Raw genomic sequence first — 14231 nt, 5'->3', positions numbered from 1 at the left:
TTCTGATAGGTAAATATTTCTTATGGCTAGGGGTGAGCCTCCAATGAATTAAACTAATGGATAAATAAATAGGAAAGTACATAAATAAATAAAACATGTGTTGGCTTAGTGGGGGAAACCGCGTAAACCTTAACCCTAGTCCTGCTAATACAAAAGACATTCACTAACATATTGCCTTAGGCCGTTGCACAGGCAGTGACCCATTAAAAACAAATAGAGGACATCTCAAATAAACCCAAACATCTCCATAGCAACGGGCTCGCCCATGTAACCATACCCGTGTCAGCCATTTTGCAGCAAAGTGTTAGTTCCAGTGACAACGAGTCAACTTGGGTGTGCTTGTTATTTTCCTGAAGGAAGGGCTGTTTCGTGTTTCCCAGGTCAATTCTGTGCGTCGCAGGACAAATCCCTAGCAAATAACGCAAGTAAGGTTGTAGAGTTTACCTAAACATGTAGTGGCTATGAAGATTGTGCAGACATACACTTCTTCATAAATGATCTTTTTAAACACGGAACTACTTACTTCCGTAAACTTCTGTAGTCATCTGTGTTCGAAATCTCAAAGTTAGTTCTAAGTTGTAGGGCGCTAATGTTTCCAGGAGGCTGAAATTCTGTATTTTCAAATGACTGCTGGATTATGTTGACCAGGATTACAGCTCTGGTCACCTAGTTTTTTGGAACAAGTTAACATTTATCCTTACAGATACTAGAGGGCCGTCAAGAAATATTTAACATGTAAAAGCTAGATAGCGAAACGCTGAAAGCTGGTCCTCATCAAAAATGGTCTCTTTATTTTCAAAACGTCTAGGGCCCATTGAGATTTTATTCTGATAGTCCATTGATATGTTTGTATTTAAATACTATCCTTGTGTTCGATTCATTGACCCTAAACCCACGGGGTAACTCGTTGACCAAATATTGGAACCCCATCGTATCGACTCTATGTACAAAAGGAGAAAAAAAAGTGTCTGATAGGCAATTACTTTTTGTTGTTAAAACAGATTCCATTTCGTTGCCAACGCAAAATACTTGTCTGTGTTAGGGCGGTGTCATATGCATGTAAAAAGATGTCTATATCTCTATCTGCATAGCCGGTATAACCGGTATAACCACTCTTCGGCGTAACACACCAGCCTCACAGGCATGCGGCCTGGAGTAGCTAGTGACATCACACTGAACCACCTGTCACACTTTTCAGCAGTATATCTACCTGCATGCGTTGTTGAGGTATTGAAATACAGCTGAACATCGCTACTTTTCAAGTCCATGCTCTTGTACAATTGTATATACTCTCCAAGCAGAGGTTAGGCTGCGGCTTGTCGACGAAAAGAAACCCTAGGCCTGACATAAACTCCTGAACAGACGTCAATAACCAGCCGGAACATATCATTTGCTCGAAAGGTAAGTAGATTAGTACGGGGTATCGTGAGTTAGACATATATCTGTATGTAAATGTGTTCAGTTTGGTAAATGATCATTTGTTTTGTCCTCCTGCAGGTCTAAGAATATAATCTCTTCAAGAAATGGCCGATCCAGCCTACGCACCTCCGGAACAACCGTACCCACCCCATGGACAGGGCTACCCACCCCCTGGACAGGGTTACCCACCCCCTGGACAGGGTTACCCACCCCCTGGACAGGGCTATCCACCCCCTGGACAACCCTACCCATCCCCTGGACAGCCCTACCCACCCCCTGGACAACCCTACCCACCCTTTGGACAACCCTACCCACCCCCTGGACAACACTACCCACCACAGGAAATGACCTATTTACCACCAGCGCAACCAACCGATCCCAAACCCGAAAGAAAAGCTAAAGAAAAACCATGGTACAACCCCAGTGGAAAGGTAAATAAGCCATTTCACACTTCCTAGTGCGCATGTGCAGTCATGATACACTGTGGGCCATTTTTATTTTATCTATGACAGGAGCCTTAAACTTGAACCATAGACCGCAAAAGTTCAAGTCCCCTGATTTTTTTAATGGCCATGAGCCTTAAACTTTGACCTCAGACGACGTTGCATCACGACCGCACATGCGCACTAGCATCTGTAAAAAATCCTTTTAGGAGGATCACATCACTAACGATATGGCAACACGTGCATTTCTATTGACGACTTTCAATTCTTAGCAAGCTTTACTTTAAGAAATGTCATATGTAATGCTTATGTTTTTTTTTTCGTTGCAGAACTACGGCCATATTGCCCTTCTCGTGTTGATGTACGTCATCTTCGGAGTCGTCATCATACCGATCGTCTGCTGCTGTATGTTGTGCGCATGCGCCGCGGCGTCATCAGGTGACAGTTCCCACGACGGCTCCCACCACGGTTCCCACCACAGTTCTCACCACTCGATCTCTTCCGTTTCATCGGCAAATTCGGGAAGCTCGTGATTTAAAACACGGCGAAGTAAAAGCTAGTAGCTTGATAGTGATATTTAAAGTAACATCCTTGGACACATGGTCACAAAATACTTCGGTGAAGTTTAGACATCCAGGTGATAAGATACCTGACCGTAACAGTTACTCAAGTAACTGGATAAGATCTGGAAACAATCAAAACGATTCAGACAGCATCCACTGTCTTTCGTCAGTGACTAAACGAGTATGTTTTAAACAATACTTGATATGACATGATGTGATATGATATGTCAATGAATTGAAGACAGTCTGAGATCGTTCGACATCAGACAAGGTCAAGAAAATATTCAATGATCACAAAAAAGCTTTAGTATAGGTAACCATGTTAATGTCGCAATAGGTTTCTTACGTGCAATGGCTATGCATATGGTGGACTGCTGAGGTTGGATAATGCGTTAGAAAGTTGATACTAATATTTACTTTATAAACAACAATTGGTGTTTTCGGGAAAAAGATGTCACTTAGCGACAAGAAGCTCACAAACTTCATTCCGTCCGGTTTCAAAACGGGGACTTTCTGCGGGTTTGATAGGCAGATGTGAAAATCGCTACAAAACAGCATGGCAATCACATCAAGAACAAACTTGGGATGATGATTCTCTCTAAATGCCTAATGACAAGTTTGAACAGGTGATGTGGGGAGTGAAGCATTTTAGTTAGGTCAACCTTGACTATGAAGTTTTCATGGAATGTATAACAATTATGTATTTTGCTCTTTGTCTTTTATATATACGTATTGTCACTTTTATATAGATAGGAATAATGGTAAATGATTAAAATCCGAATAAAAACTATGATGATGATTATCATGTAACCAATAGTCGTGTAACCGTGCCCGTGTCAGCCATGTTGCAGCAATGTGTGTACTGACAACCTTGAATGCTTATCATCTTTAGTCAAGAAGGGTTTTTAAGGCGTGTTTCCGAGGTCTGTTTTGTGCGGAATAGGACCAATTCCTACCATAGAGCACAGGTAAGGTTGTAGAGTCTGCCAAAACGTATATTCTAAATGGCTGTCGCGTTTCAGTCGGCAGATAGTGAGTTCTTCGTGGTACGTAATATTAGATCTACTTACTTTACCAGTACCGATGGTCCTTCATGATCAGTCTAAATGTCAAATGTAGCTCTTACAACTCTTCATGTACCAATGTGATATTTTAACTTAACTGGGTAACTGGATTCTTACATACTGCATTTCACGATGAATGTTGTTCAGGTTAGCTTTATAGAACTGCTCCAGTGACCTGGATTGTCAGGCACGTATACTGGTATATCATATATCATCACAGAGGTTCGGCAACATATGCGCAACATGTAAAAGCGATGTACGAAATGCTGAAATTTGGCCCTTGTGAAAATAATATTTAGTTTGGGACCCCGTTGAGTGTTCACTCTTCCCTTTCCAATAATGATTTTGTATTGAAATACTATCCTTGCATTCAGTTCATTGCCGGTAGCTATATATAAACCCATGGCTTTATATAGTGGTTAGCCCGTTGACCAAATATTGGAGCTGAAACTATCAACGGGTCCATGTACAAACACGTTGTGTCTGACAGGCAAGTGCTTTGCGTTTGTGAAAAAAATATTCCATTGACAACGCAAACTGCTGTAATTGTAAAACGCAAACTACCTATCTGCATTGAGGTACTGTTATGTGCATGTGAAAAGATATCTATATTTTGTTGTATTTATATCGGACAGTGTATAGCTGTTATAACACACGCACAAGCTTTGCGCGCATTGCCCGTCGCGAGGCATATTACACTGAACGGTCTGTCACCAAACCTTTGCATACAAAGCTCAATGAGTTATTGAGGTATTGAAATACACAGCTGTTACTGTTCATCCGATCCATGCCCTTGTCCATAATCTCCAAGCAGATGTTGGCATCCGGTTGTTATATTGGTTTATAGGTTAAAAGACCTCCATTAGTGGCGAACGAAAAGAAAACCTGGCAAAATAGAAAACCTGACAAAACGGAAGGACGAAAGAAAAGGCTGCGGGAACATTATCTCTGCTTGTAGAGTAAATTTAATTAAATTTACTAAGTTATACATACATACATACATACATACATACATACATATATACGTACATACATACATACATACATACAAACATATCTTTTTTTAGTTTCGTAGATGACAATATCTTCTGACTCGTCCTTCTGCAGGTCCAAGAATTTAGTCACTTGGTCTAGAAATGGACGACCCAGCCTATGCTCCTCCGGAACAACCATACTCACTTGCTGGAGCTGGCCATCCACCTCCGGGAAAGGCCAACCCTCCCCCCGAACAGACCTACCCACCACCCAAACAAACGGACCTACCCCCTGAGCAAAACTACCCACCCTCTGGACAAGCATACCAACTACCTGTGCCTGGACAGACCTACCCACCCCCCGAACAGACCAACCCACCCCAAAAACAGACCTACCCACCCCCTGGACAGACCTACCCACCCCAAGAACAGAGCTATCTACCGCCTAGACCGTCTGGGCAAACCTACCCACCATCTGGACAAACATACCCACCGCATGGACAAACCTACCCACCCACTGGACAAACCCACCCATTCCCTGGACAGACGTACCCACCCCCAGGACAAGCATACCCACCCCCTGGACAGACCTACCCATTCCCTGGACAGACCTACCCACCCCCTGGACAAACAACCTACCCAACCGCTGTTATAACCTATTTACCACCAACACAACCGACCGATCCCGATCCCAAACCCGAAAGACAAGACGAAGACGATCCCTGGTACAGACTCAATGGAAAGGTAAATAAGCAATTTCAAAGTTGCTGGAGCGCATGAGCGGTTGTGATGCATTGTGATGTAAGCTGAAAGTATAAGGCCCGTTATATGGATTGAATCAGCAATGGGCCTTAAACTTTGACCTCAGACCACATTGTTTCACGACCGCACAAGCGCACTGCAAATAGTGAAATGGCTTATTCGGAAGCCCAAGTAGATAATTCTACAGCGAATTTATGCAAATGGCTTTCAATTCTTAGCAAGCTTTACTTAGATTTCATTTGTGATGATTGGTTTTCGTTGACTTACAGAGCTGCTGCCATGCCATCCTTCTCGTGCTGATGTACTTCATCGTCGGAGTCATGATGTTACCGTTCGTCTGCCTCTGCATGCTGATCTATTGCGTTGCGGCGTCATCAAATAACAGTTCCCATCACGGTTCCCACCACTCACTGTCTTCCTCGTCACAATCTAAACATTCAGGAAGCTCATGAAATGGGAAACGGGTGATAGAGTACGGTATCACTGTATATTTTCTTCTATTTGATAGCAATAACGCTAATACAAAACCTTTTGCACAAAGAACAATTAGTATTCAGAAAGTGTCAGTTTGGTTAAGACTATGGTCCATACATGAATATCGTTCAGAAATTGTACTAGTTATCATTGTGCTTTTATTATATCGAAAGCACAATCTTGAAAACGGACATAATCCATTGTAACCTGGGTTCAAAACAAGTCATCAATACAGTTTTAAGGCACGCACACCACTCATATTAGTATTGGTACAATTAAAGTGAATGTCAATATTTTATGGATGTATTTCTCATGCATTTGTAAGTATGGGCCAGGCGTCTGATTTAAATGAATGAATAAATAAATGAATAAATACATAAATCAAGAGAATGAAAAATAACTTTCACTATGAATTGTATTTGTGACCGTTATCATATTTTGCAGATAGTATATATTGTTCACATGTTGAGTTTTGACAGATTGACTTCGCTTAGCGTTATATTCAGCTCTGCCCATCACCAGGCGACATTGTTCACAAGGCTTTTGTGGTTGTGGCATAATATTTACCAAGAAAGTTTGCAATCAATGTTGGATTGTTATCTCCATGAAAATGGAGATATTGTTTTGGGTGTGTCTGTGTGTCTGTCTGTCTGTTTGTCTGTTTGTCTGTTTGTGTTTCCGGACTACTGTAGTCAGCATAACTTAAGAGCCTCTTGATGGATTACAATGATATTTGGTATGTGGGCAGGTGTTGTGAAGCCGAAATTCAAGGTCGATTTTGGGCCCCCTGGTATGTGACCTTGGTACTGCAGCAGAAATTCCATTTTTGTATCTTTTGACCTGGACGTGCTATGGTCTTGATTTTTTGGTGGCAGATAGCTTGTGGTGTGGGTTTGGGCCCCCTAACAGCTTCCTCTGGAACTGCAGGGGCGTTATTGTGACAATCTTCTAAGGAGAATAACTGAACAAAGGAACGACGGATTTCCATGATATTTAGTATACAGGTAGCTTAGACAGAGATGTACACAATGAAGTGCAAATTATGCTAAGTAGGACTTAATTTGCATAACTAATGAGGAAAATCTATATTTGCAGTGTTTTCCATTATCAGACTCAAATACATGTAACGTATGTAGTTTACGGAAAGTGGATCATCAACAGGTACCGATTATGCAAATAAATTCCTAATTTGCATAATTAATGCAAAACACCATATCTCATCTAATTGGAAAATTATAGGACCGTCAATATGATACTTAGTTTGCAGGTAGCTTAGACATATATAATGAAGTGCAAATTATGCTAATTGTGACTTAATTTTTGGATTTGCTGGTAGACTTCTATCCCAACAGGCAACACACATACATTGGCCATATAATGTAAATGTGCGGAAATGTTTTGGACATTTTCCCAAAGTTCTGTAGTTTTTGGTTTAAGCATATATGCAATTTGTAAGTTGAATCGACCAGGTTCGGGCTACTCTCTTTATGCGTCTCTCTCTCTCACTCACTCACTTACTCACTCACTCACTCACTCACTCACTCTCTCACTCACACACACACACACACACACGCACACACAAACACACACACATTCTGTCCTTAATCATTATTCTCATAGATCAAAATAGAAGCAGCAGCTGCTGTTTTCTCATCACCTGCCCCATAAATAACCTCAGAAGCCGGAGACTCTGGTTTCTTACTATCATTATTGTAAATGAATTGAGAGGCAGCAGATTCTGCTTTCTCGTCGTCATTTCCATAAATGATCTGAGAAACCAGGGATTCTGGCTCCTCATTGTCATTCCTGTAGATTGATTGGGATACAGCGGATACTGCGCTCTCATCTTCATTCCCATAGATTGACTGATCAGAAGCATATAAAACTGCTTCGTCTTCAATGGTATTCTCATAGTTGGCATTAGAAGCAGTAGATTCTGGCTTCTCCTTATCATCACCATGAACCAACTGAGCAGAAGCATGTAACATTGTTATGTCCCTGTCCTTATTCTCATAGATGACATGAGAAGTATCATGTACTGATTCCTCCTTACTGTCAGTGTCATTCTCACGGTGGACGTGAGAAGTAGCAGCTACTGCTTTTTGATGGTCATCGCCATTAATGAACTGAGAAGAAGTGTTAACTTCTTCCGCATCCTTCCCATACACGATATTTACTAGTTCGTGGACTGTCAATGGCTTGAGAACCGACAAAGCTTTTGGTGCATAATCTGATTCTGCTTTTGCCCCTTCATCAATACCAGAAGGACCTGTCTGGTCCTGAGAACCAACGTTATCACTTGTTCTCGTTGTCAGACATGAAGCAATGGCTATGACAGATTCTGGGTCCTCATATACATTCTCAGGTATGTTTGCCTGTTCGTTTGGACCTGCAGCACTGCGGGTTATCTCTGAGCTTAATGATTTACCCTGATCTACTGTGCCATGGTTGGAAACGTCGTCTGTATTGTTGGACTTGCCTGTTGGTGCTGTGAGTTCAGGGGCCTTTTTATTTTTTCGTCTCCACCAATGTGCAAGTGCAAGAGCAAGGCTACAAATCAACAGAATTCCGCCAAACGTGCCGAAACCAATAGCAGCTGGCAGATGGCCTCTTGTACTGTCAAGTGGAAACGTTGTCACCAGGGGCGAAACAGTGAAATTAGGCGAAACGGATGCGGCGGTTTGTACATCTACAAACACTGTGGCTGACGCCGAGCCGACAGGGTTTAACACAACACAGATGTACAGACCGGCATCTACTGCAGTAATATTGGTTACGGTGATGGTACCATTCACTCCCACAGTCACCTTCCCTCCTGACTCAGCACTTGCATTCAGTCCAGATGGGAGGGTGACAGTGATGCTAGGTTCAGGTATACCTGACGCTTCACAGATCAAATGAAGAGTTTCCCCCTGCATCATTGTGCCACCTTTGTTTTGTTCAAAACTCACAATCTTTGGGCTTTCACAGATTAGATCTTCAAGATTTATTTCATCAATAGTTTTGTTTCGGAGGTGGATAGGTTCTTGACAGGTATATCTGACATGGAATTCCGGTTTAAGGTAGTACTTGATCAAAGTTTCCCTGACAGCTGCCATTCTACAATCACAATGCCAGGGATTTCTCACCAGTTCCACCACTCTAAGTTTTGGAAAATTTGAGAATGTACCAGGATGGATGCTAGTTAGGAGATTTTCACTCATGTCTATGCGATCGAGATTGGGAAGGTTTGAGAAAGCCCCAAGTTGAATAACACGTATTTGATTAGATCCCAACCAAAGATTCCGGAGTTTAGGTAAACCTGAGAATGTACCAGGCTTAATGTCAGTTATTTGGTTGACGTCTATCCACAACTGGCTGAGCTTTGGTAGATTCGAGAATGTACCTGGGATGATGTTAGTTAGGAAATTTTTTCTCATGACTATGCGATCGAGATTGGGAAGGTTTGAGAAAGCCCCAAGTTGAATGACACGTATTTGATTAGATCCCAGCCAAAGATTCCGGAGTTGAGGTAAACCTGAGAATGTGCCAGGCTTAATGTCAGTTATTTGGTTGACGTCTAGCCACAACTTGCTGAGCTTTGTTAGATTTGTGAATGTACCTGGGAGAATGTTAGTTAGATTGTTGTGGTTCAGGTGCAAATAAGTGAGCTCATGTAGATTCGAGAATGTACCTGGGAGAATGTTAGTTAGGTGGTTGCAGTGCAGGTATAGATATGCGAGCCTTGAAAGACCTGAAAATGTGCCAGGCTGAATGTAAGTTAACTTGTTATTTTCTAGGCTCAACGTTTGGAGCGCAGCCAGAGTTGAGAATGGCTGCCCACGCACTATTGAAATCTGATTGTTATCAAAATATAAGTCTTTCAATTGTGTGTACTTTGAGAAGTCAGACCGACTCAATCCAGTGATTGCATTAGATGACAAATATAGCTTCGTGATGGTTGTAGGCAGGTCCTGAGGAACACTGTTGATGCCTTTGTAGCGACAGAAACAGCGTGATGAACAGCTACTGCTGCAGGCTGCGGCCGGCCCAGCTTCCTTCAAAACGATGAGTAGAAGAACCAGGAGTGTCTTCCGTTTGTTTGCCATTTTCTATATTTCAAAAAAGGAGTTAAACTTTAAGGCCATGTTGATTTGAATAGAATTGATGACATCCGCGGGCACATAAGTTTTCGTCCGTTTAAAAAAAAAAGAGTTTTCAACTATATAGCGAATAAAGCAGCTCATCAGTCAGCAGTCAAAATGAAAAAAATACATGCTGCAAATTGCAAAAATTATTTCAAAAAGGGATACTAATATCGTAGAGTGTAAACGTCAATTCCGAAGTCAAAGAAGAAGCGTTGAAAGAACAAGAATGAAGAAGAAACTGTATTTCGGTGTATGTGTTAAGTTTTGTTAATTCTTTTCTGACCACGAAGATTTTATTTTAATTCGCACGCTCGTACCAATTTTGGGAGTCCCAGAGGATGTCATCCATATTATAAAATCAATGTGGCCTAATACCGAAGAACTGAAATTTCTTTATAACAGTGAAGCATGTTACGTTGACTAAGGAAAGATCTTGCAAAACCAGGTTTTATACCAAAACGCTGAATAGATATGTTAATGAGCGAAGACAATTTCAGATGGTTAAATAGAACAGTAAGTCAAGACTTTGTATAATTATTCGATTACAGTTTGTGTTAATTTTGTTATCTTATGTATCTAAGTTTGAATGTGGGGGTTGCCCCCCAGGGCACATTGAAAAACGCCATCACAGGCGATATGTTACCCCTGGATAAATAAAAATAAACAAACAAACAAACAAACAAGGTTTTATACTAATGACTCAATTAGCTCCTGTTGTTTTAGGAGCTAATGTTGCTCGTCGGGGTGGGGGTGGGTATTAGCGCGTTAACCCAAGTGCCTGAAAGTTCAGAGTTTTGGTATGAAATCCTGCTCTGTAGGACCTTTCTTTAGTCACTGATGAAAGATAGAGGATGCTGTCTGAAACGTCTGACTATTTTAAAATTTTATCCAGTTGCTTGAGTAACTCTTCTTGTGGTGAGCCATGTTCCCCATTAAGAATTGTTAAGTTAGCAAGATTCCCAAGCGCCATCGTGAGGTTATCGCCTGACTAAATCTCGCTTCTAGCAGTCCTTCCGCTGGTCAGGCCCCTAGAAGCTCGACAGCCAACAAGTCAGGAGAATAGAAAACATCATAACCCTGTTGATTTGTGCTGACATGGACCAATTATTTTCAAACTGAGAACTGACTGTCCCAATGTGTTGGAAACTGCAATGTTTAGTTTCCATAGAGACAGAGAATCATGAGCTCCTATTAGGTGGATTTTCATAGCGATAAAGCATTGTTAGCTCCTATTGGTGACTCTAGGAAAGGATTGATGCTCTTTAGTTAGAGGTGTATGACCACAAGCTTTCGGGGAGGTTACCAACAAAGCCCTCAACAGCGAGACATTGTAGCCCACTAGTCCTATGTGATACTTCGTTATCTTGATCGTTATCTTGGCTTTGTACTATGTTGTATCTATCTTTGGAAAGAAGGCAATTGTAGTCTTTCTCAACGTGGCATCGTGTGGCGCAATCTGTAGGGTGTTTCGCCCACAAACGAGAGGTCCCGGGTTCGAAACCACCGATATGCCCCGATGTTGTGCCCTTGGGAAAGGCACTTTACACGTCTTTCCTCACTTCACTCAGGTGTAAACGAGTACCTAGTCCCTCGGATAGGACGTTGAATGGAGTGTTTGAGGAGAGCACGTTAAAGAACCCACCGCACTTATCGAAAAGAGTAGGGGTCCTTCCCGGTGTGAGTGGATCAAAACCTACAGTCCTATGACCGCACATAGGTTCGCCCTTAGTAATAGCCTACGGCTAGTTGGGCAACCCTGGAATGTACATGCTGAACCAATGAATAAATAAAATAGACTTTCTCATGAACTATGAGCTGATAATATCCTCTGAGATTTAACTTCCAAATGTCACAAGAATAACATCTCCGTCATTTACCACTTTTGAATTATTGTATTTTTTCATAAATCATGCAAATGAGGTCATTTCCATAATTCAATATTCCTCTCTTTCTCAGTAACATGTCAAGTGTTTGAAAGTCCGCTATGGAAGTTGGCGGGATTAGGAAATTTGAAAATCAGACCCTGATTTGAATAGTTAGTATATGAATATGTTAATCATCACTCGTACTCAAGCTATTCACATACCATAAATCATGACAATGAGTCAAAACCTTCTTGAGTTATTCTCTCTCAAACTTTGAAACAAAATCGGCCCATGCATTTCAAAATGAAGAGCTGTCCACTTGCTAAATAAAGATCAAAATAATTATTACAATTTTGTTTAACTAATCGGGTCCAAAGAACAAACAAACAAATAAGCAGAAAAAGAACATCACAAATAAGACAAAATTGTTGAGGCGTTGGAGGACACTAAAACAAAGTGCTAGTTATTCTGAGACTTGGTGAGGAACTCGACCTAGCCTCAACCTGTAAATCATGCCGGTGTCCCAGCGATTTCGCACCCTCTGATTTTGCACCCCCCGGTTTGAAATCACTAGCGATCCCCCCCCCCATCTAGTGATTTCGCACCCCTCCTCGCACCCCCTAGTGATTTTGCACCCCCCCCCCAAACATTTCGAAAGTTGCCCTGTCTGTGCAGCAATTATATCTAAAACTCCATTTTAGTATAATAAAGCCATAGTTTACCGTGGTAGTCGAGAGTATTACAAGTTGCTGTGTCTGACAGAAACATTTAAGACTCCGGGAACCCATGTAATTGACACATCCATCCATTGATCTCTCATATAACACTGTTATTTTTACTTACCAGATGAATGGAGCATCACTCAAAAGGAAATGAAAATCATAGGTCACAACATCATTTCATTTTTTTAGTTTTACCATTGCACCCTTGGCACTGACAATCCAGCCTTATCCATTCCAACCCGTCATCTCATAAAGAAGAATTATCATGATTGAAAACTATATGAGGTTGGTGCTCAGAAAACCCACTGGCTAACACTTCCAATGAACATCTTGTTAAGGAAGGCATTAATATAACTTGTATCAAACTGTTGAAACTTTTGCTTGTTACTGTTGGACAGATTCTTGTAAGTTATTTCATCCAAAAATGTTCAAATTTCTGATATTACAAATTCAAAATTGCTGGAGAGGGATCATTATTAAAAGTTACGTTTTTTGCATTTAAAATAAAGTTTAAATACATTCAATGTGATGTATTGTCTTGCCTTTGTTCTTCAATAACCAATGGAACATACCTAGTAAAAAGAACATGAAAGGTGAACAAAGGGCAATTTTTGCATTATATACTCGTAAAACAATTAGTGCATGTTGGTATTATCATACTACAGGAACTGAAATTACAATCAAAACCACGCATGAAGTAACGTTTATTTACTATCATTCACATTCAATTTTTAAAAAAAGATAGCATCTGATAGTAGCCACTGTGAATCCGTAACAGAACACATACTATAGTATGGGGTGAACAAATTGATTGGGGGGGGGGGGTTGATTGCGAGATCACCAGAGAGGTGCAAAATCGCTAGTGATTTCGCACGGGGGGGGGGTGCAAATTCGCTGGGGGCGCGAGTTCGCTGTGACACCGCCAATGCATACATTTCTAAGAATGCAGGATATTTTTATAGACTGCTATCCTACATGCAGCACACCTGTCTTATACATGAGACTCCTTCTTTCCCCAACAGTACCACACCCTTACATGTAAAGCAGACATAAAATTACCTTAGCAAGCAATAACAAAAAGTAATCAGTCTCTGGTCTCATGTTGATAGCTGATGTCGGCGTGCTCAAAGACAGCTTTAAATATTTTCTTGTTTACTGATTCACAGTTACAATAAGAACAAAAGAAGACAGACCAACCTGTTTTTAACAATCTTCCTTCTGTAGATTTTCGTCGAGACAAACTCCTCGCCTGGTCGTACCTGTAGTACCAATGAAACCAAATGTTCTTAAGAAGGCTTCAAAAAGTAGATTTTGATAGTCTTTAGCAATCATGGAAAAAACAGCTCCCTTCTTTTACACAGTAATGTAGGAGACAGAGACACAGTCGCCACAATGTGTAAGTGGAAACCCACGCCTGGACCTCTTCATTGGCGTCTGGGTTTGGACCTGACGTCACGTGGAGCATGCGCAGTGTGTAGATAGCTATATGTTTATGTCGTAAACAAATGATGAAAGTACCCGACACCGCCACTCAATATTCTTTCCTTACAGAAATGTCTTATCCTAGGCTGCTTTTACCAAGTGAAGCACACCTATCCCGTGGGACGTCCTAACATAAGTACGTCCAGTGCCTTAGACATACCGGTCTCAAGGAAAAGGAATTCTTTAAACCAATAATATCAGAAACTAATCAGTCGCTGCTCTAATGCTAATACTGTGATTAATGTCGGCTTGCTCAGAGCCAACCCTACATATTTTCTTGTTTACTGATTCACAGTTACCACAGGTACCAAAACTAAAGACAGACCAACCTGTTTT

The 14231-nt window shown here is 41.2% G+C and overlaps 1 protein-coding gene across 3 annotated transcripts; it reads left to right on the top strand.

The window, feature by feature from the left end:
* The first annotated feature begins 256 nt into the window (after positions 1 to 256).
* LOC136428882 (uncharacterized) lies at positions 257 to 6080 on the top strand. Of its 3 annotated transcripts, none has more exons than XM_066418694.1 (4): positions 257 to 425; positions 1498 to 1850; positions 2192 to 5207; positions 5495 to 6080. In XM_066418694.1, the coding sequence occupies exons 2-3, from the start codon at positions 1524 to 1526 to the stop codon at positions 2393 to 2395; spliced, it is 531 nt and encodes a 176-aa protein (XP_066274791.1). In that variant the 5' UTR covers positions 257 to 425; positions 1498 to 1523; the 3' UTR covers positions 2396 to 5207; positions 5495 to 6080. The 3 variants fall into 3 exon arrangements, with proteins under 3 accessions (XP_066274791.1, XP_066274794.1, XP_066274793.1); XM_066418697.1 differs by lacking the exon at positions 257 to 425 and adding an exon at positions 1096 to 1227; XM_066418696.1 differs by lacking the exon at positions 257 to 425 and adding an exon at positions 1101 to 1401.
* The last annotated feature ends 8151 nt before the right edge of the window (positions 6081 to 14231 follow it).

The sequence above is a fragment of the Branchiostoma lanceolatum genome, chromosome 2 (genome assembly GCF_035083965.1).
Source record: "Branchiostoma lanceolatum isolate klBraLanc5 chromosome 2, klBraLanc5.hap2, whole genome shotgun sequence".
Lineage (NCBI taxonomy): Eukaryota > Metazoa > Chordata > Leptocardii > Amphioxiformes > Branchiostomatidae > Branchiostoma > Branchiostoma lanceolatum.
Note: the sequence above shows the minus strand (reverse complement) of the source record. Positions and strands in the feature narration are given on the sequence as shown.